The sequence below is a fragment of the Brachyistius frenatus genome, unplaced genomic scaffold (assembly GCF_029030835.1).
Source record: "Brachyistius frenatus isolate BFR_SWC_R1_liver_20210118 unplaced genomic scaffold, ASM2903083v1 Contig_74, whole genome shotgun sequence".
Classification (NCBI taxonomy): domain Eukaryota; kingdom Metazoa; phylum Chordata; class Actinopteri; family Embiotocidae; genus Brachyistius; species Brachyistius frenatus.
The window spans coordinates 496,064-521,278 of NW_027210673.1; the positions used below are offsets into that span (position 1 = coordinate 496,064).

General features: G+C 42.0%; 2 protein-coding genes across 4 annotated transcripts; one reads left to right on the forward strand and one right to left on the reverse strand.

Moving 5' to 3' along the window:
• Nucleotides 1-604: 604 nt before the first annotated feature.
• On the forward strand, nt 605-7,803 carry pkmb (pyruvate kinase M1/2b). Of its 2 annotated transcripts, none has more exons than XM_069708138.1 (11): nt 605-679; nt 1,910-2,088; nt 2,224-2,315; nt 3,619-3,750; nt 3,860-4,046; nt 4,146-4,416; nt 4,500-4,650; nt 4,740-4,892; nt 5,923-6,089; nt 6,858-7,039; nt 7,196-7,803. In XM_069708138.1, the coding sequence occupies exons 2-11, from the start codon at nt 1,938-1,940 to the stop codon at nt 7,300-7,302; spliced, it is 1,593 nt and encodes a 530-aa protein (XP_069564239.1). In that variant the 5' UTR covers nt 605-679; nt 1,910-1,937; the 3' UTR covers nt 7,303-7,803. The 2 variants fall into 2 exon arrangements, with proteins under 2 accessions (XP_069564239.1, XP_069564240.1); XM_069708139.1 differs by having other exon boundaries at nt 620-675.
• A 1,863-nt stretch (nt 7,804-9,666) lies between these two features.
• Nucleotides 9,667-25,086, reverse strand: LOC138626482 (potassium/sodium hyperpolarization-activated cyclic nucleotide-gated channel 3-like). 2 transcript variants are annotated; one of them, XM_069708140.1, is made up of 8 exons: nt 23,654-25,086; nt 18,529-18,952; nt 17,588-17,749; nt 16,652-16,870; nt 15,359-15,505; nt 14,330-14,570; nt 13,110-13,274; nt 9,667-12,437 (listed from the first exon to the last, which is right to left on the reverse strand). In XM_069708140.1, exons 1-8 carry the CDS (start codon nt 24,307-24,309, stop codon nt 10,879-10,881), a joined length of 3,573 nt encoding a protein of 1,190 aa, XP_069564241.1. In that variant the 5' UTR covers nt 24,310-25,086; the 3' UTR covers nt 9,667-10,878. The 2 variants fall into 2 exon arrangements, with proteins under 2 accessions (XP_069564241.1, XP_069564242.1); XM_069708141.1 differs by lacking the exon at nt 23,654-25,086 and adding an exon at nt 23,240-23,323.
• Nucleotides 25,087-25,215: the final 129 nt, after the last annotated feature.

The following is a 25,215-nucleotide window of genomic DNA, read 5'->3' on the forward strand; positions in this document are numbered from 1 at the left end:
CACCCCAATTAAAGGTTTTGTCTTTTATGCCGCGAGGGTCTCTTTGCTCTATTTGCGGTTCTGGGGTCCCTTTAACCCCCTATTAAATTAGACCCTGGTTTGCATATCTGCAGACATTTTATGTTACTTTTCACTCATCAACTGTCATGATCTTCACACTGCAGTTTTCAGTTTGGTATCACTTTTCATATACTGTTCAATCTCCTTCACAGTACATGAAGATCACAAATGAATGCATTTAGACTGTCGCTGTGCAGCAGGAACGCTGATCCCTGATGAGCTCATAAATATTTCAATAAAGGAAAAAAAAAGGGGATGACTTGTCAGCTTCAAAATAACATATGAATGTACCTCCACAAAGAAGGTGGAAAATGATATATACAATGAAAGTAAAGGGAAATAATGTTTTTGCTGATCTCTCTAAAATTCCTAATGAATGTTGAATATGGTACAGTATTAATAACAATGTATGTCAAAGATAAACATTAAAAGGCCAAATGAGGTGAATAAGAAGTCCAAACTGATGAAGGCTCATGTTTAAGTCTCAGTGTCGCGCCCTATATCGTGTGTCACAGGGTGTCTCTCCCACTGGAAAGTAGTCCCGGCTAGTTACGGGGATAAAAACTGTCGCTCCGCAGCAGCTAGTGGCGGTTTGGACCCTGCAAAGTTCACCCAGTAGGTAAGTAGGCGCAAGTAGACTTAACTTTATGACATTTAAAGTCTTCTGACATGTTGTATCTGCTGTTTGGTTTTTCATACGCAGTTCCTTTGTGAACACTGGACAAGAGTAAAGTCCCATTAGAGCTCAACTTTAATTGATCTTTTTTATTTGTGTATATTTGATCTACTTTTCCTTTTGTAATACTACATCTCCGCACTTCTGCAGCGTTACTGCGTTACTTGGATGTACTTTCTTATATAAATAATACCATATAAATATCTGGCAAATAGGTGTCCTAAACAGCTTGATATTTAGACAAAACGAGGCATTTTCCAATTAATTGTATGTTTTAAGAAACTTATCTCTCTTCGCAAAGTAAATAACACTTTAATTTATACCCGTCACCCTTTAATCTGTGTTCTGAGTAATTTATTGCATTGCAGCAATTTAGCATTGTAGCCGTTTCATATATTCATTTTTAAAATGCTGAGTTTTTACAGATTCCAAGATGGCTTAGCGTGACCTTGATGAACAAACAATAGACAAAATGAAAACTGTTTGATTTCCTTTTATCAAATATGTCCATGAATACTCTCAGCTGACTGTTATTTTAGGTGAATACTGGAGGCATAAGTCCGAGCAAACACGCATGATATATCCATGGGCTGACTAACAACACACGTTTGTCAAACATGTTGAATTCCTCGATTCCAACCAAGTGCAGGCTGAATCCCAATTACTGGGCCGTGTCCCTTTAATGTGCATTGGTTGGATTCTCAACCAGCATTGAACTTCAGGCCACATGAATTATGTTTTTCAGCCTTGTGTATGTGTGTGTGTGAATCACTTTTAGCCTCTGTCAGAAGTGGCCAGCTCCTCTTCTTCAGTTGCACATGAACTCCTGCTGGAATGTGGGAGAGTGCAGTCAGGCAGGGTCATACTGTCGTTGTTGCTTTTTGCGCCGGCTGTTGGGTCAGCTTACACAGACACTCTGCACTGTAAAAGACTTCAAAGTAATCCATAGAAAGGTCACATCTTTATTATGAGTGTACATAATTAAAAGGTTTATATTTTCTCTTTCAACATAGAGTCTAATTTGATTTCCTCTTTTTGTGATGTATTGTTGCTGTCTTATCTAACTTCCTGTCCCATGAACAAAAATAATATTTCCTCTGTAACCTATAAGATATGTCACAGGTAGAGTTATCAGGCACTAATCAATCATCTCTCTTGTTTCTTTGTCTGTAGGACTTTCCCTGCAGACGTAGATCCAGTCATGTCGAAGTCAAAGGATGCCAGCTCTTCCATCATCCACACCCAGCAGCTACAGGCTGCCATGGCGGACACATTTATTGAGCACATGTGTCTGCTGGACATCGACTCTGAACCTGCCATGTCTCGCAACACCGGCATCATCTGCACAATTGGTCAGACACATGGCCAAGGCCCATTGATCTCCTCTCATTACAATCCAAAGATGATCTAAATGTATCACGGTTTGGCCTTGCAGATGTTACATTCATCCCCATGTCTTTCTGCACTCATTCACTTCTACACTGCAGGACCTGCCTCCCGATCTGTGGACATGTCCAAGGAAATGATCAAGGCTGGGATGAACATTGCAAGAATGAACTTCTCTCATGGCACGCATGAAGTGAGTGAACGGTTGGAAATATGTGCCTGCCTTTGAGTTCCTATTTGCATATCCGTTTTCGCCTCACTTTAAACTTTCTAACATGATGCAATCCCATAGTCCTAAATGATTTTTGTCAAAGCAGGTGCCTCACCAACAGCTATTAAAGGCACCTGCTTAAACATCACTGATTATCACTGACTCCAATGATGCCACACATCAGTTGGAGTCCAGATAGAGCAGCGCAGCAGCAGTTCTTTTGCCCTCTGCGAGCGGCTCAGTGAGGTTTTACCCTTTACAGTTGCAGCGGTCTGTGGGACATTACTCTTGTGGCTTGGTAACGGTCTGTAATGTGATCTATGAGTTTATACTTGCCCCTTCAGTGCCGGGTCTGTGTTGTAGCTTGTGAGCCAACTGTATCACAGCCAATTCTTAGGCCGACCTTCTACTACTGACCTCTTGCCTTTAAAAGTCATGCCCCTTTTCCTTTTCCGCTGTCACCTGAGTGGAGGAGCCATGAAATCTATCATCAGCTGCAGTATGAACACCCATAGTTAGCATTTAGATCTCAAAATGTTATGGGCAGTGTTTTTTTTTTCTCATTGTAACTCAACTTAGGGGCTTTTGACTTTATGTGAAAGCATGAGGTAGCTTGGCACTGATAGAAAAAGATTTAGTGCAGTTGATAATCATTACTCCAGAAAATGACAACAAAGTGAATATTTGATTTTGTTATGAGAAAGGAAAAATAAACTTGACCTCTGTCTCATTGGTGTGTCAGTTGTCAGTACAGCCATAAATAGTAGTCACCCTCACAGCAACAGTATGAGCAGCGGGCATGTGGTGAAGCCACAGTGTGGTGTCATTATTGAGAGAGGACATCAGTCAGTACTCGCGTTAAGAGTTTTAATTTCTAAGTTTTTTTGTTTTTTGTTTTTTTTCTTGCATGTAAATAGCAGGCAGCATATATGTAACATAGCTCACAAATTATTTGGAAAGTATTCATGCATTGCCTGATAGCCTATGTTGGCTATTTATGTCCTGTGCTAAAAATATGTCGCAGTTATGAGTCTATATAGTTATGTAACCAGTTCTCTGACTTTGTGACCAAGTTTGTCCCCCTGTTGTTGTACTGACTTCATTTTAATTTGAAGAATTGAAAATAGTTAGAGATAATCTTTTGTCTACTTCAGTAAAAACTAAAGTTATTTGAGTAAATTAAAATAAACTAGTGTAATTCACTAATATTACTACTTTCACCTTTTATGCTATGTTAAGATTTACTGAAAGGTTTTCAGTGTGATAACATTTGTTTATGACACAGTACCATGCTGAGACCATCAAGAATGTCCGCGACGCAGCTGAGAGCTTTGGGCAAGGATCCGCTGAATACAGACCAGTGGCCATCGCTCTGGACACCAAGGGACCTGAAATCAGGACCGGACTTATCAAGGGCGTAAGTTCTTGCCAAATCCCAGAGGCTGAGATGAGGCCATTGTTCTTTTATGGAGAATAAATAACTGTGTAGAAGTTTTCCGTAGCAACTGTCTTTTTCTCCTGTTCAGAGTGGCACCGCTGAGGTTGAGCTGAAGAAAGGTGAAACCATCAAGATCACACTGGACGACCAGTACATGGAGAAATGTGATGAGAAAGTTCTGTGGCTGGACTACAAAAACATCCCCAAGGTTGTGCAGACCGGAAGCCACATCTACGTTGATGATGGTCTGATTTCCCTCAAGGTCAAAGAAATCGGTAAGCACACAAACAATCAACCGTTTCTTCCATCTTGTCCATCTCTTTTTCTTCGTGCCTAATGATTATATTAATTCTCTGCGTTTTGCGTGTCCAAAGGCAACGACTACCTGATGTGTGAGATTGAGAATGGCGGTCTGCTGGGCAGCAAGAAGGGTGTCAACCTGCCCGGAGCTGCCGTTGACCTGCCTGCCTTGTCTGAGAAGGACATTCAGGACCTGCAGTTTGGAGTGGAGCAGGGTGTTGACATGGTCTTCGCCTCTTTCATCCGTAAGGCTGCTGACATTCAGGCTGTCAGGAAAGTGCTGGGCGAGAAGGGCAAGGACATCAAGATCATCAGCAAGCTGGAGAACCACGAGGGTGTGCGCAGGTGGGTGGATTTCCAGCTGTCACAGATAAATCTGAGTCTTTTATTTTTGTCCAACATATTTTTTTTTTATTTTGCTCTATTAGATTTGATGAGATCCTAGAGGCTAGTGATGGCATCATGGTTGCACGTGGAGACCTGGGAATTGAAATCCCAACAGAGAAGGTCTTCATCGCCCAGAAAATGATGACCGGCAAGTGCAACAGGATCGGCAAGCCCATCATTTGTGCCACACAGGTCTGTGATACCAAGCGTAGGATCAAAGATTAATGGTAAGGTTTTTGGAGGCATCAAATGATGCAGTGTGTCTCGTTGTTCACATTAAGATGCTGGAGAGCATGACCAAGAAACCCCGCCCTACTCGCGCTGAGGCCAGTGACGTTGCCAATGCCGTGCTGGATGGCAATGACTGCATCATGCTGAGTGGTGAGACTGCCAAGGGAGACTACCCCCTGGACGCTGTGCTCACACAGCACAGGGTAAGACTGCTTCTGCTCCCTGAGTGCTGTATCAACAATACAGATGTGTTTTGGAGCAACATTAAAAGACCACACTGGTGTTTTTGCATGTTTTGTCTGATGCATGTTTGATGCGAGAATCGCTTCTGTGGTGTTTGATGCGGCAAAAACCTACTAACACCTGTGCACATGCCAGTCTTGACAGTTTTTTTTGCTTTGTTTTTAATGACAAAAGATACCAAATTCACATGACGGAAAATCTTTTGTTGAAATATATTTTATTATGAAGCTACGTCCTGCACAAGTAAGAAATGTTTTGCTTTTGTAATTGTCATAACAGTTGATTTTATATTTCATAATTTACTGACCATGAAAATACGCAAAAATAAAAGTGCATCTTGTATCCAGTAATCTAAAATATTTATTATCGTCATCTGATCACGGGATCTATAATGATGCATCCTCCGTTTTGTGATTATCAAGGTCATGAATGGCAAGCAAACATGAATATGCATATTCATGCGTGTATATTAAACTGAAAAAGTACTTGAAACAGTAAACATGAAGGCTTCTGTTGAGGATGATGTTTGCCTCATGATGCGAGTTACATTTTTCAGATCATGTAAAATGAAGAGAAAAGTAGCTTCCTTGCTGTGAGCACATTGCTGGTATCAGCTTGCTTTTACTAACGGCTTATCTCGTATTTGTTCAATTTGCTTTGTGTATCCCTGTGGCACCACTCCTCCCTCTATCCATCTGCTACCAAACATCTCCTCTTGTCTTCTGCAGTGTGCTTTAACTGTGTGATCATATTGCTCAGTAGCATGTGTCTGAGATCCTACTGTGCACAGCAACAGTCCCTGGACACCACGGCAGCTGCTGTTGTTTAGCTTCATGCCTCAGTGTGCTTTCAGGTATGAAGAACTCCGCACCAAGCTTAACTGCTTCTTTCGTTTGTCCTTTGAAACACAAACGAACTCCTGCAGTTAAAACTAGCTGTGCGACTGCGTGACACCACTGTAACCTGTAACTGTTGTCTTCACATGTTCAGATTGCCCGTGAAGCCGAGGCAGCCATGTTCCACAGGCAGATGTTTGAGGAGCTCCGTCGCACCTCTCATCTGACCCGTGACCCCACAGAGTCCATCGCCATTGGTGCCGTCGAGGCTTCCTTCAAGTGCTGCGCCAGCGCCATCATTGTGCTCACCAAGACTGGCAGGTGAGACTCCGAGAACCTGCCCACTGTGTAAATCTCCTCTGCAACACTCTTCTAATCCTCCAGGACGCCCACTGCGAGCAAAGAAACTGGTGCATTATAACATCTCTCTCTCCGGCCGCCCCCAGCTCGAATGAAGTGTGCCAACTTTCACTGCACTAACAATCTGTGCTCCACTTGTGACCTTTTGAGTTATGAACCCTGACATTTTACAAGTTAATTTTAACTTCCAGTACATTACCGTCCATTTGAAGTTCAACCTCACATCACATGATACAGAACACATGCCACTGTCAGCTGATAATGACAATTGTTTCAGTAAAGTGGATACAGTTAATATCTCCTTGTTAACAATGGATCACATGAATACTTGAGAAAATGGGCCTTTGTGGTAAATTATCAGTCTACTCTGCAGTTCACCTCAGATCTGCGGAGGTTTGTGACCTCTTTCAGCTCATTGTTTTGGTTTACTTAGCGCTTTTATCGATGCTGTTATTGCCCACAGCAGAGAGCTATGCTCACAGTACGCTACCTGCTTAGCACCAGACGGACACAGTTAGTAACAAGCAAGTGAACATAGTGGAGCAGCTAAAGAACCAAATGTTTTAATCAGAAATTGAGGAATCTAAAAGAGTTAAAAGGAGACTGAATATTGAACTTGCATTCCTCACACTCACACAGCTCCAAATGAATGACAATGTTCTGTAACTGCCAATAATTATTGGATTACGCTGTTCCCAGTTTGTGATCATTTTTGCTTGTTACCTGCAGGTCTGCTCACATGCTGTCGAGGTACAGGCCCCGTGCCCCCATCATTGCCGTAACCCGCTGTGGCCAGACTGCTCGCCAGGCTCACCTGTACCGTGGTATCTACCCTGTGCTCTACACTAAGCCTGCCAACGACGTCTGGGCTGAGGACGTTGACCTGCGCGTGAACTTTGCCATTGAAGTCGGTGAGTGGCAATGCTTTAATGATTTTTGACAGTTCAATCAAGTGGCTCAAGGAGAAAGAGATATTTTTTTTTGCCAGGAGTTAAAAGACTTCATCTTCAATTAATTTGATCCTTTTATTTATTTTTTGATAACGCCTCTCTTTTCACTATTCATAGGCAAGCACCGCAAATTTTTCAAGTCTGGAGATGTGGCCCTTGTTGTAACCGGCTGGCGTCCAGGCTCCGGTTACACCAACACCATGAGGGTTGTGCTGGTGCCTTGAACTTCACTGAAGGACGTCGGTAACGATTCTCCCTCCCCTCCTCTGTAACCACCTTCCCTCCGTGATGGACTTGCTGACGGTTTTCATAACAAAGTTTCAACCAGCCCACAATTTCAAAAGACTTTTGATGATCTCATCCACAGACAGTCACTCCATGATTCCCGTCACCATTATGTCCAGTTTATTGTCTAAATCCAACTGCCGGAGACTAAGCTTGATTAAAAACATTTCGGTGGCCTCTCCTCTGTCCTGTGCCTGCCTGACTCTACATGGTCAACAAAGTGGAGATCTATGTTCCTCTACACACACTGTAGACTAAATTTAAGGTACGTGTTTTGTCATTTCTTTGGGTTTTAGTAATTTTCCAGGAATAAACATAAATATATACTGTTGTTGTCCTCTCCTGTGTTTTATGTTGAGCTGACAGCTGGTACGGTGTGTCAGTGGGAAGTGAGATGGCATGACGGGTTTTCCATCCATTAAAAGAAGCTATTAAATCAACTGTGTTTGTCTCATTATCACTGTCACTGAGTTTTTCATGAATATAATGAAAATAAAATGGACCATGACAACATAAACTGAATTTACTGATAAAACTAAACTAAGTAAAATGACCAAAAAAGTTGGTGAGGCTGCCTGTCTTAACCAAGACACTAACACAGCAAGTTTATGGAGCAGGACAGGTCTGCTCAGATCCAGGGACAATCAGTGCAAGATAAAAGTACGCGTAAGAAGTAAAAAGGCCCAACCTATAGTATTAAATAAGATGTTATTAAAGAACAATGCGGTGACATACAGAGAAAATAGTCATTGTAGTGTGAAACAAAATTCACAATTAAAAACTCTTCTTGCCATTTTACACAATAACAACAACACAGTTTACTGCAGGTACATTTCATTTCAATACAGCAGTTTTTATTTCAAGTGTTTGCTGTCTTCACAAAATTTTTCTATTGACTGCTTTATTTCAGAGAATTTTTGACACTTTCTTTTCTCTGTCAAGAGAAAAATGGCAGAGCATTTATGTGATTGGCTGTTTCATTGGTGTGAATGGACGGACATCCAAATCCAAAGCTGTTTTTTCATAAAAAGGACATTTTGAGATGAAAAGTTCTGGAAGTTAAAATTATATAAAGGCAAGAAAAATGTAAGTTTCTGCACACCAACATGTGCTACTTTACATTTTCCTGGTCATTACAAGTTTTGTCTGTATTTAGTTAGATAATCATTTCTTTCATAATTCCTTATTAAATAAATTAATACAAATCATTATCAGACATCCAGAAAATAATTATTTCATCATTTTTAATCCCTGAACATTGCAAATTGCTGATATGCAGAGAAATGTTTTTTTTTTTTTTTTTAAATTTAGACTTAGGCAAAAGCTGCAAAAACTTCAATGGACTATTATATAATCTTCCAAAAACTAGCTCATCAAATTATTGTAGGACATGAAAAATCAGGTCTGTCCACTCTTGGTCCTTGACAACATGTGAGTTTTGCTTCGGATGGACCTGTCAGCTTCATCTCAAAGAAAAAAAGCATTTTATGTCAATTAAACTTTGCAGTGGCACTGAATTAGATATCTATGTTTACATACTAATCCAGCAGTTATCAGTCTTTGAACACACCAGATAATTTGCTTTAAATCAAATATCTGGCAGATTATAATCCTGGCTATTTTGAACGTTGGCACCAAGCACCACCATGCAGTTGTTGATTTATAATCCGGTTTACTATGCAAAACTTCCGTTTTTCTTCTCCTTCATGCCCCATTCTGCTCTCGAAAAGAAATCAACACCTTGGACGAGCATCTCTGACCATATGATATTTTATTGCATTGAATTCAGTAGCTAAAATAAAATGTGCCTAACATACAGGTGATGAAATCATCAGATTTGGTGGTTAAAAGGCAGCAAAATGAGAAATAAATATATAAATAGATGAATGACTGACACCTTGTCTCCTACACACACACCTTTAAGTTGAATGCACTCAAAATAACCTCAAACTCAGTCTGAGCGGATGCCCCTGGCAGGTGGGAGGAGGAGGAGGAGGGTAGTAATGAAGGATTGATCGAGGCCATTGGCAGTGACTGGCTAGTGACTGATAGTATTTCTCTTCCCTGGGGGGGGGGGGGGGGGTTCAGAGTCACAGCAAACCTCAGGTTCAGTAAACAGGCAGCTAAAGCCACTGAACAGGATCCTCTGGTGGTCTGACCTGCCGGCCGGCCGGCTGCTCACAGTTTGTCATCAGCCGCAGGTCCAGAAAGGGAGAGACGTATCATCTAAACACATGAACTTATTAACAAGTAGAAGGACTTTAGAGTCTGTTTTTAAAAAAAAAAAAAAAAAAAAAAAAAGCTGTCAGTGATACACGTCTTATTGATTGAGCATAGCATCACAAAGCAGCAATTATTCAACAACAGAAGTCAAATTTTACAATCAAATATTGTACAATGAAAGAGGTAAATATGCAGCAATATGACCCATCAGGGTTTCTTGATAATCATGTGTCCCAGTAACTGCTTTTAGCCCTTTGACTGGTTCAAGAAACATTCACATCAATCTTAGTGCATCGCTAGTTTCAGGATGTTTGATTATCCACGATTGCTTTTTCTTAAAATTCCGCTCCCTTGTTTTAATGAGTTCCAATTAAATTAGAATCTCACTAATTGACACAAGCATTTTGATTCACAGTTCCTTTTGTATACCCATAAAAAAAACATAGATTATTGCATACTATGCTAATGGCACACCAACCTCGCCTCATATGGATGTTCTGTACCAAAGTTATTGCCAGACTGAAATGAGTTGGCATCCGTTGTGTGGCTCGCCTGGTTATTCCACAGAAAACCGTCATTACCTTCATGTTCAACACAATCAAAATGAATCCCACTCAGACAGACAAACATTACATTACATTCATTACATAGTTTTTAATGTGATCTGATCTGTGTGACCCATTTGGGTGTGCAATATTGCTGAAAAGCTATCTTGGAAGACATGCCATCATCAAATCTCTACATTAGGTGATCTCTGAAACGAGCAAAGTGCACAGTCTGTCTCTCCTCACATCTCTTTAGGGGTAAATCCTGCATTCACACGACACTCTCAGCAATGCGAAAGGATATTAAACAGAGGACTGCAATTTTTGGTTTCAATCATAACTCAATACTGTTGTGGACGATTTTAAAAACTCAACAGGTGTAGCTAAAAGGTAACACAAAAATGCGGGTGTCAAACAAATACTTTGAACAAATCACAGACGGTGGTTAGAATATAATACATAGAACAATTTATATTTTCATGAGGTGTTATATATATACCCATCAATACATTTGGGATTTTATTACCATATTCAAAGATGCAATATCCTGTAGAAAAAAATATCTGTCATTGTCCATTATCATCCATTTTCCATTCACTCTGATTAAAAATTAAACCACTGATCTCCAGTCTGATTTGAATAACACACCCTCCTATTTTATAATTTGACAAAGTAGTGGTTAAAACAATGCCAAGACGGAGCAGATCTTCCTTTTATTCAGGCATTACAGGAGGGTGTGTCTGAACCTCACAAGTTGGAGGGAAGTTTGGACTGTTTGTGTTCGTTCTCTAACATTTTAGCAGAGGATCTAGCGTGAGGAGAGTGAACACCGACGGACTGGTTCTGACGTTCAGGCCCTGAATGCGTCCGAATGTCAGGAGTGGCTTGACCCGGGATGGGGGTGTAGGGTTTACTGACAGCCATGGGAGAGGAGAAGGGTCTTCGTGCCCCTGCCACCACCTCAGAGGAGCTGCTCATGGCCAAAGGCCTTTCCTGGTATATAGAGCTGTGAGAGCCTGAGATAGTCTTTATTTCCTGGGTAAAGAGATCCACCGACTCGGCCCTCTCTTTGAGGGTACAGGCCACCCTGGCAGGGCATGAGGTCTGAAGGGTAAGAGGGCTGTGAGAGCCCAGGGTGCTGGGGAGCTCACTGTGGTAAACTGTTCTTCCCCTCACAGGGCTCTGTATGCTAGGACTATGGACTGGAGTTGTGTAACAAGGCGAGGCCTCGCCGGAGCCATACTGGGCCAGAGCGGCGAGGGCCGAGTGCTCCGGGAGAACCTGGGGGAGGAAAGCCGACTGGAGTCCTGCCAGGCTGTGCTGGGCCAGAGAGGATGCAGCCCCGGCTCCAACTGCAGACACTGGCTGAATAAATCCAGTGGAGGTGTGGGTGTTGGTGATGAAGGGAAAATGGGGGAGGTTCAGACCGCTGGATGTCCTATCTGCTCTGTCATGACTGGACCCTATCTGTTGTGTGGTGGCGTAAGAGGTTTGCTGCAAATGGCTTAGTATGGGGCTGACTGAGCTCGAGATCAGAGGGCTTATGATGGAGGTCAAGGGGGCTGGGAATCTCCCGGTGAGCCTCCCTGGCGCCCCCTGTTGGAGTAAACCCATTGGGTATGGCGGCATTGTCATGGCACCATGGAAGGGCTGGGAGTGCAGCTGAGCGGAGCAGGTGTAGGAGACGGTGGCAGGGCTGATGGGGAACACAGAGGCGATGCCAGAGTGGGGCGGATGGGGCAGAGGCAGGTGTGTGGGCAGAGGGGTCAGGGGCTGCAGGCTGCTGGTGAAGATGGGCTGGGATGTCTGTGTGGGGGACAAAGGCCCAGCGGCAAGATGCAGTGTCCTCGGCAACGGCAGTGTGGGACTCTCGACCCCAAATCGGAAATTGGCAAAGTTGGCCGGAGACCCAGGCCCTGAACCACAGCTACTGGAGGTGTTCGCTCCAATATGTACTCTCTTTGGATAGCTGGTGGGGTCCTTCACGGAGCCAGCGCCTGATGCCAGAGGATGGTGGAAGAGGATGGGAGGCAGCTGGGAGTGGTGAGCCAAGGCCAGAGCCAGCGGGGTGGTGGCGGCAGCAGCCTGGAGCGGGGCTTGAACCAGCGGGGCCCAGATGACTGGGGTGGGTGATGAAGGAGGAGGGTTTAAAGTCGGTGCAGTGCTGGTTTGGATCAGCTGTGTGCACTGGGCCATGTCACGGTCATGCTGCACTATTCTTTGGATGATCTCACTCTCTTGAAGGTTCAGTGTGCCAGAGCTTTGGTGATGCTGGACTTTATGCTGAAGAACGGAGCTCCTCTTCCCTGTTAAGAAAAGAGAAATAGGACCGTGCTTTTTTCAACAAACTGCCCTTTTTTCACAAATAGGTGCTGACTACATTTTATCAGAGCAATTTAGCAGCACCACAGCCTTAATTAGAAGGTTCAAATACCAAAAACCTATTAATTTGCAACCACAGTGCAATGCAAACACAGTGGTATCAAAATCTTTAAAACAATATGTCTAATTCTGCACACTGCTCCCACAACTCCTCTTGAACATTAAAGCAAAAAAGGGTTAACAAACCACTGCCCACTGTGAAGACTGCGTTTAACAAAAAAGACAAAGACCAAATTCTTAAAGTCCCCAACACATTTCATAAGATTGAATTCAAATATATTTTAATAGCTAATACTATTTTGTGGTACTCTGTAAAGCACTTTGTAACTGTATTTTGAAGTACTACACAAATAAAGATTATATTATAACATCATGGATGCATTGATGTTGTGAAAATAACGATGATCTACTTTACGTTTATTTGTAATAATCCCTTTGTAATATTTATTTTTAATGTACTGTAAAAAATGCCATTGAAAACGGCATTGAATATAATATGTAAAGAATAGAACTGAACATAATTAATAAATAAAATATAAATAATAACTAAGTGTAAAATATGAAATGGGATCTTGTAAACTTGACAAACGACTCACCGATTCGGTCGAGGCGGTCGAGGGCCACGGTCTCAAATGCCCTCCTCATCATGGGATACTCCTCCAACACCTCGTTGAAGTTGTCCACTGACAGCGAGTACAGCCGGCAGTAGTTATCTGCTCGCACGCTGGCTGTCCTTCTGCCTCGAGTCAGCAGACAGATCTCTGCAGGCAAGGAGGAAAAACGAAGCTCAGTTATTTCTTTAAACAACTTCCTGCAAAGTCCAAGACGGGTACAAACACCAAGGACATTTTTTTTATATAAATATAAAGTTATTCCGCCCTTCTTAATACACAGCAAAATAATTCCTATCTTTTTAAATCCATTCACAGAAGACAAGTAAAAAAATGTTATTATTAGTGTGAGACGATAAAACATGAAAAGGCCGATGCCTCTGAACCCCACAGATGGAGCACTTAATGCAATTTCTGCAGCTTACAGTGTGTCCTGACCTCAGTTGCCCTGCCAGATCAGAAAAATAAAATAATGCGCCATAAAAAATGAAAAAATAAAAAAACAGAGAGAGACATATTTTTCAGAACAGACATATTGAGGCTATAGACACAAACACGCACGCTCTCTCTCTTCCCAGTACTTTTTAATCAATTTAATATATTTATTACACATGACAACATGGGATTTCTGTCATATTTATCTTGTGGGTTGGTTTCCTGTCCTCACATCTGTGTGAGTGTTAAGCTGTGCCGAATAACTAACTGCAAGCCATGTTTTATGATCGACTTTCTATGTCCTGCAGGAATACGGCTAAACATAAAAATGTAGTTAGAAATTATTTCTATACTGGGATGTGAAAAGCTTTTTAGGTTGTCGATCACCCAACTGACACAAAATTATATATTCATGTTTCCAAGTTGACATTTGATGATGAAATTTCACAGCTGGATACAGGAGATACAATGAGGCGACCTAATTGACCTGAGGAAAGTTCTGTATTTCAGCTTTAAACATGGCGTTAAACAAAAGGGAAAACCCTGCAGATGGAATCAAAGATCACAGAGCTTTGTCCTCTTCGTGCCGAGCCCTTTTAAGGAGATGATGTGCACAATTTCTCTGAGCTGTAACAGTCATGGGAAGTTAATCTGCTGAGTGCCTAGGCAAAATATATCACAACAAATCACACATTCACCACTCTGTAATACACATTCAAACTAGCTCCACTGCTTGAATATATTAGCAGAAGGATGTGTGCGGACTCTACCTCCAAAATAAGAACCGTCAGACAGCTTGGTGTCATTGCTGTTCTTGGTCAGGACGCTGACGACACCATGCTGGATGAAGTACATCTTCTTGCCGATGGTTCCTTCTCTGATGATGTAGTCGCCAGGTTGGAAGACCTCGAAGCGCAGTTTAGTTAGCATGGAGGTGACAAAGTTGGGATCAGCGTTGGCGAACAGGGGCATGGAGGCCACCAGCTTGCGACAGTTAAAGTTGATGATCTCCTGCAGGAGACACAGAAAAACGTGCTAAGGCAAGGCCTTCACAGCGCAAGCTCCTGGGCTGCCACATGTGTACATTTCAATCATTATAAAAGCAGGGTGGTTAACAACTTAGTGGTCTGTTAATGACGCTCTCTGTCCTCAAACAGTCTCTGGTCATTACTAATCAGATTACACGACTATCAACATTATCATGCAAAGTAGGACGGCTACATTAGATTAGATAAATAATTAACTGCACAACGTTTAGAACAGGGATGCTCACTTCATTCTTTCACATATTTACCACAGATAACCTGACAACATAAAATATATATACAATAGTTTTGGCAACATTTTACCGCCATACTGCATTTGGCATTCATAAGCAGTATGTAAACATTTAACAAATGGATTATAACACTATAATGTAGCTGCAAGCCAATAAAATATCAGGATGTCCATACGTGTTTATCAGTGCACGGTATATGTCAAAAATCTAAAATTCTCCTGTAAAAAGTAATATACAATATACAACTGTGACTTCCTTTATTGTCATTGCCTCCCATTATGGGTACCCACTGGATTATTTTACATGACAAACATATTAATAAGAACAGATATCTGCTTAAAACTGCCCTACAAAGTGTTTTAAACCATTTAAAAAAAAATGTTTTGTGTACTTCTAAATGCTAAACAGAAGTATTTAAAATTGTATTTTGTTTTTAACTGTGATAGTTGTGAAGCCCACATGATGATGATTCAGAAGCATTTTTAAGAGGATAACAACATGAATGTGGATTATAGCTGACCTGTCGCAGCGGCTCATTCAGCTCCTCCAAAATGCTCTCCTCATCAAACATCTTGCCTTGATAACGGTGCTCGTAGTAGTCGTGGATCCTCTGCCGCATGTCGGCAGGGAGCTTGTGAAAGGACATGTACTGCTCCACTTGCTTATACTGCAACGACAACAAGAGTCCAATTATTACAATATTCAAATTAATGATAGTATGTGCGTGAACAGCCTCCACAGAAATCCATGTAACTGTAATGTAACAGCATTTGTGTCTGAGACAAAATGCAAAGTCATGTCAAAATGAATATATTTAACTGATTGATGTGTTGGCTTATAGGTGGGCTATAATGTGTCTCATTATGTTAACAGTCAACTGTCAGGCCATCTGTGAAACCTGCCCACAGTGCAATGTTGTGACTCTGCCCCATCTGACAATTACAGTTGCGCTCTGCAGGCTACAGCTAACGACATTAACTACTGTGCCCTTCAGCAGTGTGCTCTACCAGCACAACACTGTAAATGGGCAGTGTACCCAACCTAGGTGTGGCATTTCCTGCGCTACGTCTCTGCCACGTCTCTGTCTCCTTTAATGTGTTAGAAAGGAACTACAGAAGCTCTGACATCTGTCAGTGATTTTCTCTGTTCCTCTGTCCTTTCCGTCATTCCTTCATTCGTAGTCTCAAAGTCGGGTGCAGTTTTTCACCTCAATGCCCCGCAGACCACTTGATGTCCGCTTTAAACAGGTGTGTAAAATATGTTTGTACAATCAAAAAGGTGGATTTAGTCTTTGCAACGTTCCTGGATAAAATGCTTTGTCATGTATTAACATTTCAGCCAGTGGTGGAGGAAGTAGTCAGATCTCTTACCCAAGTTAAAATAGCTCAAAGGAAAACCCACAATTACAAGAGCATTTCAAGTAAATGTACTATCAACTAAATGGAAAAAGTACTCATGCAGATTTAGTTGCCCATGTGAGGGTTATTCTTATGGAATATGATGTATTATATTATAGGATAATTCAAATCTATGCTTTAATGTGCGAGTGGCATTTTGCCTGTGTAGTTTTTCAAAGTGGAGCTAATTTAACTCTTTTATATATTTGGTGGTTAAATTTCATGTCTTTTTGTGCATAATCATAATCTAGTTGAAGATGTTAAATAAAAGTAAATTGTTGTATAAAATCTTTATACTCAAGTAAAATACTAAACTGTACAACAGTACAGTACTTACGTGGATGTTTATTGCTTAGTTACATTTAACTCTACTGAGTTATGTTGCTTTTCTATGACACACATTAACAAACACCCACCTTCTCTTGGTACTGCCTCCTCGAGGAGTCCAGAGACTGGATGAGCGCAGTCGCATGCCCCACAAACATGGCAAAGCAAGTAGCGCCCACAATCATGCTGAGGATAGTGAGCCACACGTCAGCCATGCCGATAGGGGGGTACAGGCCGTAGCCGATACACAGCATGTGACTCATGGCCTTGAACAGGGCATAGGAGTACTGCTGACCCCAGGTGTCATTCTGTGAGGGACGCGGAGGAGGAAAGAGAAGGTTTATCAGTATCCACAACATTAATGCTGCGTCACGTCTGAGGGAACGCGAACACAGACGATGAGGCCGTTCGTTCTCCAGGTTTGTCGGCATCCTGCTGAGGAGCTCCAATTGTCCTAAAGCATCACCTAATATGTTTACTTTTCGCTTTTATTCTTATGATATTTTTTGGTAGGTCGATTTCAATTTCTGATTTACCTATCAATAAAACTGACAGTGACAGTATATTTATCATATGATAACTGTTAAAAAATATATATATATATATATATATATATATATTATAATGTAGTTAGGAGCAAATATAAGGATATTTTAGTTTTTTTTTTTAATGGGCAGTTTTTCCAACAATTATGTCTCCCAGGACACATTATATCATACAATATATCATATATTGTCATTCCTTATCTGTTTGTATACCAGGTTTTGTTATGGATTTCTCACAGAGTTAAAGTTGTTGACAACTGCATGTATGAAAACTTGTATCTGCTAAATGTTTATGAGCAAGGATGAGTGTGTGTCACTGCAAACTGCTCATACATGCTAAACAGGGGAGGTTACAGTGTTACCTGATAGCTCTGCTGGTATTTATACATCTGTTGTGAAGCTAAAATATCAATTTCTTTATGTGATCATGGTATGGTTTTGTGAGGAACACATTTGGATGCTCTGAAATAATCCACTTACCACCATCTTGTTCCGAGTGACCCAGCAGTCAGGAGGGAAGTCTTGCAGCATGGGAACCAGGAACTGCAGACAGCCATCCCAGTGACACAGCAGCAGCATCATACCAATCAGGTTCATGATCCGCACCATCGCACTGGCCAGGTCATACGTCATGTGGAAAACCTATGACACAGATTTTTCAGAATTAAGGGAAAGGAACAATCATACACACACACACGCACACGCACACACACACGCACACACACACACACACACACACACGAAGATCTCTCTGTAAATAAATCTATGAAGCTTCAACTCTCTCTCATGCCATCAAAGGATTTGAAATATACAGTAGGTGCTGCATGTGCTAACAGATACAGGCTTCCTGTACCAGACCACACTTAATCTTCTATAGACCCCAAGAGGCTTTTTCAGTGTTGAGTAGATAGGGATGGAGCCGCAGATGGAATTATAAAATATGACAATGCTGGGAAATATCTGTTATTAAGTAAGTTGATTGCATATGTAAAAACAGTCATCCAGCCGTATTATATGTTTTCTCTTCAGAAAGTAATATCGTAATCGTTTCTCGTAATAAAGTTACGAGAAATCTGCAAACAAGATAAACCCCCTTATGCACAGCACTTAGGCAAGAGAAGCATTAGAGAGTAGGGCTGTAACAAACAACCTTCATTAGCAATTAATCTGGTAAGAATTTTTTTTTTTTTTTAATAAAAATTATCACATTGAGAGCCACCTCTGTAAGAGACATAATTTCATATTAAATTTGACAAGATAGCAGCAGAAAATGTGGGCCTTTTTTCCTAAACAAAAATGGCTAAAATGGTTATCAAGAGTTCTTTGAGCAGACCATCATAAAAGGCTTGAAATATCCAATCAGTTGTGTGCAGTTTGCTATGAGGAGATCACAAAAGAAGCTCTCAATTGCTGGCCCTCACCTCTTCCCACTGGTGGATGTAGCGAATGAGTCTAGAGAGGCGCAGCAGTCGCAGCAGACTGAGGATCTTCGTGAAGCGGACGATCCTCAGGGCTCGGGCAGTCTTATAAAAGTCTGAGTCAATGCGTGTCTCCACTATGAGAAAGATGTAGTCCACCGGTATGGAGGAGATGAAGTCCACCACGAACCAGCTCTTCAGGTACTTGATCTTGATCTGATGCGGGTCCAGGATGATCTCTGTGTTGTCCTCCTTGACGATGCCTGTGCGGAAGTTGAGGACGAGGTCCATGAGGAAGAAAGTATCCGAGACCACGTTGAAGACGATCCAGGGCGGCGTGTGCTCGTCCTTGAAGAAGGTGATGCCCACGGGGATGATGATGAGGTTTCCAACCATCAGCAGCAACATAGTCAGATCCCAGTAGAACCTGAATCACAGCAATGGACACAACTCACACTGTGAACAACAAAACAGAAACGGGCTCTCGATATATCTATATATTTGTTTATCTGACACAATAAAAGAGGTCTCACATGCCTGCAAAATGTCAATAACACAATAAAGTCCAACACTTATTTCCCCTGTGGTCCTTAATTTGTAATGACAGCATTGATGCAGGAGTCCAGGTGCTAAAGTGACATGACACTAACATGAAATCCAAACAACACATACAATGTGTATCATTAGCAATAAAACACAACAGTAATATCGCTCTAAAACAGATCAAGAATGTTCTATTTTATATGCACTGTAGAAGAACATCTAATTTCATGAGATTATGAGCGTACACAAACTAAATTTCCCACAAAGCTTCAATCTAACGTCCTTGAACTAAAGCGGTTACTTATTGTTGTAAATTTGTCCAGTTTCTTCTACAACAGAATCTACATAAAAACAAATACCCATATTGGTATTGAACACGGGATCATAAACTTCACTCATACCTTTGAAGGATGATTTATTTTATTTTTTTCACGTTTATGCCTTCATTAGAGGTTTGACAGAGCAGAGATCACAAGGAATGAGGGGAGTGATGTGGTAAAAAAAAAAAAAAAAAAAAACATGCAACAAGAATTGAGGGCCAATGTTGGCACCCCAAAATTCCCAAACCACATCGGTGCACTATGTCAGTTAGTTTTACTGTCAAATAATAATTTCATTAAATTGTTTTCTTAAGCAAACCTGCCAAAATTTGCTGGATCTAGCTTCTCAAATTTGAGAAATTTATGCTTTTCTCTGTCAGATGGTCAACTAAATATCTCTGGGTTTTTGACAGTTGGTCAGCTAAAATGGTCATTTATTTGGCTCTGGGATTTTTTTTGAATGGGTACCTTATGTCATTTTTGGACATTTTATATATCAACTGAGAAAATAAAGGGCAGATTAGAAGATAATGAAAATACTTGGATCCCTCTTTGAAAAGTTATCAGCAGCTTGAACTTTTTGATCTGTTGCCTTTGAGTAAAGTAGTAAAAATAAAAACAAGAAGATTCACAGGGACAGAGTATGAAAAGAAACTAGTTTTATCAATGGCTGCCTTTTAGTTCACATGAACATTTTTAAAGCAAAAGTCTGATTCAGCTGTGTCTGTGTTTGCTGCCATTTCAAAGCAATTCTGTTCATGTGGAAACTTCCAATAGGCATTAATCTCTGTGCAACTTGCAGTCTCCAACTGTAACTCAAAAGATGTATGCCCAAATGAGCAGAAACAATGCAAACAAGCTGATGGAGCATAAAGAGTAAGAAAGCAAGAAACGGGTTGAATCCAGAAATTAACAATGGCCCAAATTAGTTCAATATTGGGGTTCTGGCCATATGGACAAGGTGAAAAATGGGTTATTGGAATTCATCTGAATTGCTCAGGAGGAAATATTGATCTTCACAAGTAACAGCAGTTCAATTTCATCTATAATTACAGGAAAAAAGAGGCTGCCATTTTGGAGAGTGTTTGTTTACCAGTGACCATCTGTGTGTGTGAATAAAAGGTGAGAAAGCATACACGCGTGTGTTTCTGTGTGTGTGATTGCACGTCCAATCCATTTCAGAGACCTAATTAACAATCGATCGATTCAACAAGGGCCTGTCACACCTGCAGGGTCAGCACAAACTCCAGGAGGGGGGACGGACCAGGAGGATGCATGTATTACATCACTTAAGGCTGCTGGTGCGATGTAGGAAAGCATGCAGTAAACACACGCAAGAGATGAGAGTGCAAGTCAGAGGAAAACCTTTGAAAAAAATCAAAGTGAAAGTTTCATTGTCTCACCAACAGGTATGATTCAAAACTGTAGTCATGAGTGTCCGGGAGAGGAAGGTGGAGTATGTGATGAGTATGTGATGTCTGCGTGTCTCAAACCATTCCACAGTAAAACAACTTGGAGGCACAGTGAGCTGCACTGTGTAACTAACATGGTAACACCTGCTGGGCTTGAATGAAGATACATGATGGGGAAAGGTGACAACTGGCAGTTAGCCCCTTCATATTCAGCTTGGATGAATTTAGTTCCCTGGGACTCTTAAATTGAAAACATTGAGCAGCACAATTTGAGTCAACAAATATACACGCCTGTAGACGACAGAAAAGGTAAGAAACTACTGTTCTGTTGTATGCACTCCTAGTATAAAGGTCTATTGTTGCTATGGTTCTAGGATCGTGAGCTTTGTGCTTTAAAACTATGTGGTATTTGGTTCGGAAATAGGCCGATGCCACCAGCCGTTTATGCTGGTGCGTGTTAAGCGGTTATGATGATGCTACGTTTCTACCTCTTCTAGTTACACTCAACCTTCACATCTCAAAAAGCAGGAATCAGTGAGGGCGGGGTGGCCATTTGTTCTAATCAGCTTTCTGTTGTTCTCTGCCAAACACAGCATTTGCATTTCTCTCTACATCTGCCCATTGTTCATGCAGTGACACACTGGTCCTAATTGCACTTCCCCTCTCAGGCTAAATCCACCGTTATCTCCATGGAATCCATGTCATCTCCAGAAGTCAGCTCCCATCAGCCAGATGTTGAGTAATTAGCATTACTGCTCTGCACACGTCACCATGCTGCAGAGCACTGGAACAGCTGGATCATTTTTTTATTTTTTCCCAAAGGTCTGCGGGGGACAGTGCATTACTGCCATCCCCTGCAGACCATCCTGTTGGCTCATCAGCTGACTGTGCACGCAGCATTTGTCCCACAAAAGATCAGACAACTTGCTGGTGTAATCTGATGTTCCCATCAAAATAAAGCTGACAGTTGTGGAGTCTATGGACGACGACTGGTCCAGAGAGGAATCTTGCACTATTTGGGTCAGAGTGCAACCACGTTAAAGAGCATGAGAGCACAAAGAGAGGGGAGTTACAAACAAAGTGAACACAAAAAGGCTTAAAATGGTGAAAGGAGCTTAGATCAATCAGGACAGCTGAAAAAGGGATCACATTTGTACTAGAGATACTTATCTCTTGCTGCCAGAGCGCAGCTGAAGCACAACAGCCTGCATGCAGCTCAGTGGCTTAACACACACCTGTACTGTGGCCCACCAGCAATCATATTAACCATATTTACACAGCATGCCAGTTCAGTATGTCTGCTGCTGCATCCACACAAAGCTTTAATAAGAGACGGCAGTTACTTATGGTATACAGAGACTCTGTTCAGAAAAAGATACAAGGAGACGATACGTGGGTTAATACTGTAAAGAGCAGATGCACAGTCGTCCAAACACATTCCTTACAATTGCTATTGATATCAGGGAGCGAAGTTACTGGTTTGCAGGATCAGAACCTGCAAAACTGGATTCAGCATCGCCACAAAATCCTAGAATAATGTTTAGTGATGCAAAGGTTTACATTTGTAACTTAAAATGGGATATGCACAATAAAGCGTTCACCATAGGAGGCCCGCACCAAGAACTAAAACCCTGCTCCTGCTAAGAGTGTGACCCAAACCGAGCATGAAGTAATGACACCTCATACACAGAGTTAACAGCTGGCCGTCCTGAATCCTCAAAACATAATTTTCATTTCAATCTCTCTGTTTGTTTGTTTGTGTGTGTGTGTGTGTGTGTGTGTGTGTGTGTGTGTGTGTGTGTGTGTGTGTGTGTGTGTGTGTGTGTGTGTGTGTGTGTGTGTGTGTGTGTGTGTTTTGTGGTGTGTCCCCTCCCCGTCCACACCATCTCTGCTCCATTAGACTAATTGTGTTGTAATAATCTCCACTGATGTGTGCTTCTAATATCTTGAATGGTCATGTTACCCTATTTTGATTACCCCATTTCCAAGCCCCTGCTGCACTCTCTGTAATCCATTGCCCTCACTAAATGATAAAAAAAAAAAAAAAGTGTAATTCAGATGAGTGGAAAAAAACTGCAGTGACACACATCGGCGTACGACTGACCGGTGAAAATATGATGACAGGGAGCCTCAAGGTTAAATGTCATGAAAATCCCTTGATGGTGATGATAAACAGACTTCTGCTTTGCATGCGGCATGCGATGAAATGGTAAATTAGGGAATTACAGGTTGGCTTAGTTTGGTGCACAACATTAATTCATGGGTATAGAAACCGGTACAGAAAATTGGTTGGTTAGATAGCCTTGTGAGAATGAAAACCATGCACACACATGCGCTCACACACACACGCGCACACATCTCTAGGCCAAACAAAAAAGAGGCTTATACTCCTGTAATATGAGCAGAATGACAATAAAATTATAAGAAGATTTTGCATACCAGTCAAGTCCCTCATGTTTCCCCAGAGGAATGGCTTCTAATGCATAGTCTTTTAAGAAAATAAACATTTTTAGAAGTTCAAACATGTATCTATTCAAGGTGTGTAACTGAAGCACAATCAGCTTATTATACACTTATTCTGCACCGGTTCACACACCTGATTATCATGTTATTGTAATCATACAATAGAAGACAAACACTCCTGGTATGTAGGGGGGATAGTGTGCCTTCCGAGTGTCCCCACGTTATGGCATTTTATGTCAAGTTTAGAGCATTTCAAAATGATGAGTTTTTTTGGTTTTTTTTACATCTGTAAAATGAGAAAATTAGCCTAAAATGTGTGAGAGGATCACTGTAGCACTCCTTTGTAAGACACCACTGCCTCTTAAGAAATGTTTTCTGCACATGAATTACCTAAAATCACTGTAGGGGTGGATTATCCAGAAGCCTGCAGACTTTACACGTTCCCTCTCATGCTCCACGGCCCTCTCACTCCCCAACATCCGCAGGGAGAACTTGTTGACTCCCGGCTGGAGCATCGCCCCAAACTGCCGGTGCATGAAGCCGGCTTGGTACAGCCGGTCATCTTCTGGTATGATCTGCTCGGTACCCTCCAACTTGATGAAACTTGACTGGTCAAACACTGACGGTTGCCCAACTGCGCCAATCAGCCCGCCCGTTGCCCGCTGCTGGGCCCCGGGGCCGTGCTCACCGGGGAAACTCTCGCTGACACCGGCATCAGCCTCAGGGATGAGACACCGTTGCTCCGCTAAATCTGACGCGGGAGCATGCCGCCCGGCGATGGAAGAGATGCTGCCCCTAAAAAAGCGACAGTCCCCGTTCAAGTTGGTTTTCACAGTGACGTTCCTGTCCCAATCTTCGCTCCTGGCCTCCTCAATGCTCTTGCAACTGCTTGCAGGAGACGGAGAGGACAAATGTTTAAGCCGAATACTTTTCCTCTTAGTGTCCTTGTCGCTGTTGTCTCCTTCGTCAATCACAAAGGGTTTTTGCCCAATGTTTTGCGGCAAGCTGTACAGCCGTTTGCGCATGGAAGACTGAAATCTTTCCATATTGAAGAAGAAGAAAAAGAAGAAGAAGAAGAAGAAGAAGAAGAAGAGGTGCGCTCTAAGGACAGCCCGTAAAAACCGAGGGATGAATCATGAATCTCACACTTGGGGTGCTACTGGAGGCAAAACAGTGACGGCGCATCCGCAGGACAGGTCGTATCTTATCTGACACTTGGGACGTGCCGCTCTCCTCCGGTTCAAACATTGAGATGCGTCAACAATACGGGTCCACTTCAATCAGACAATCATGTAAAAGCGGTAAACGAGAAATGCATGTAAATCCAGGTAAGCTCACTGAGTGCAGACGGGAGCGCATCAGGATGCAGCATGCTGAGCGTCGGACGTGCCGGAGTGGGAGAATGCTGCTGCTGAGCTCCTCAATGACAAAGCATGATCTCCACCTCCCCTAAATATCTGAGCTCTCTGTCAGTGCAAGGTGAACACACACATGCACGCAGCTGGCACCGGCATTCAAAGAGCGCTGACATCACTGATCCATAAGCCTGGCGCTTTCTAATAACGTGAATATTGATGGAGCTGATCTATCGGGTTGCCATAGGAGCCAGGATGGCACATGCGCTTACCCCGCCCGGGCAGGACAACTGGAGAGGATGATTCAAGGATGCGATCTAGCCTTGGAGTTGATAGTTCACTAGTTGACAGAGAGGTGTTCTGGTCTTTATGCATTCAGCCTCATCTTGAACAAACAACACAGATATTGTGCCGACCACTTCATGGTTTATGATGCACTGAACTGAACTTACATTTATAGCTTCATGAAGGAGAGTTTTTATATCTGTATATAGATAAGCATGCATGCATCATTTTATATAATTACGCAACATCTCCACCGACAAATGTTATTCTCATCATTTCTGTATTCTGTATCACAAGGTTAGATGCTTCCTT

Coding starts and splice junctions, on each gene's coding strand:
- pkmb (XM_069708138.1), top strand. CDS start 1,938: ATGTCGAAGTCAAAGGATGCCAGCTCTTCCATCATCCACACCCAGCAG. Junction 2,089..2,223: donor CGGCATCATCTGCACAATTG/GTCAGACACATG, acceptor TCTACACTGCAG/GACCTGCCTCCCGATCTGTG. Junction 4,047..4,145: donor CCTCAAGGTCAAAGAAATCG/GTAAGCACACAA, acceptor GCGTGTCCAAAG/GCAACGACTACCTGATGTGT.
- LOC138626482 (XM_069708140.1), bottom strand. CDS start 24,309: ATGGAAAGATTTCAGTCTTCCATGCGCAAACGGCTGTACAGCTTGCCG. Junction 15,506..16,651: donor GGAGGCAGTACCAAGAGAAG/GTGGGTGTTTGT, acceptor TTGTCGTTGCAG/TATAAGCAAGTGGAGCAGTA. Junction 12,438..13,109: donor CGACCGCCTCGACCGAATCG/GTGAGTCGTTTG, acceptor TTTTCTTAACAG/GGAAGAGGAGCTCCGTTCTT.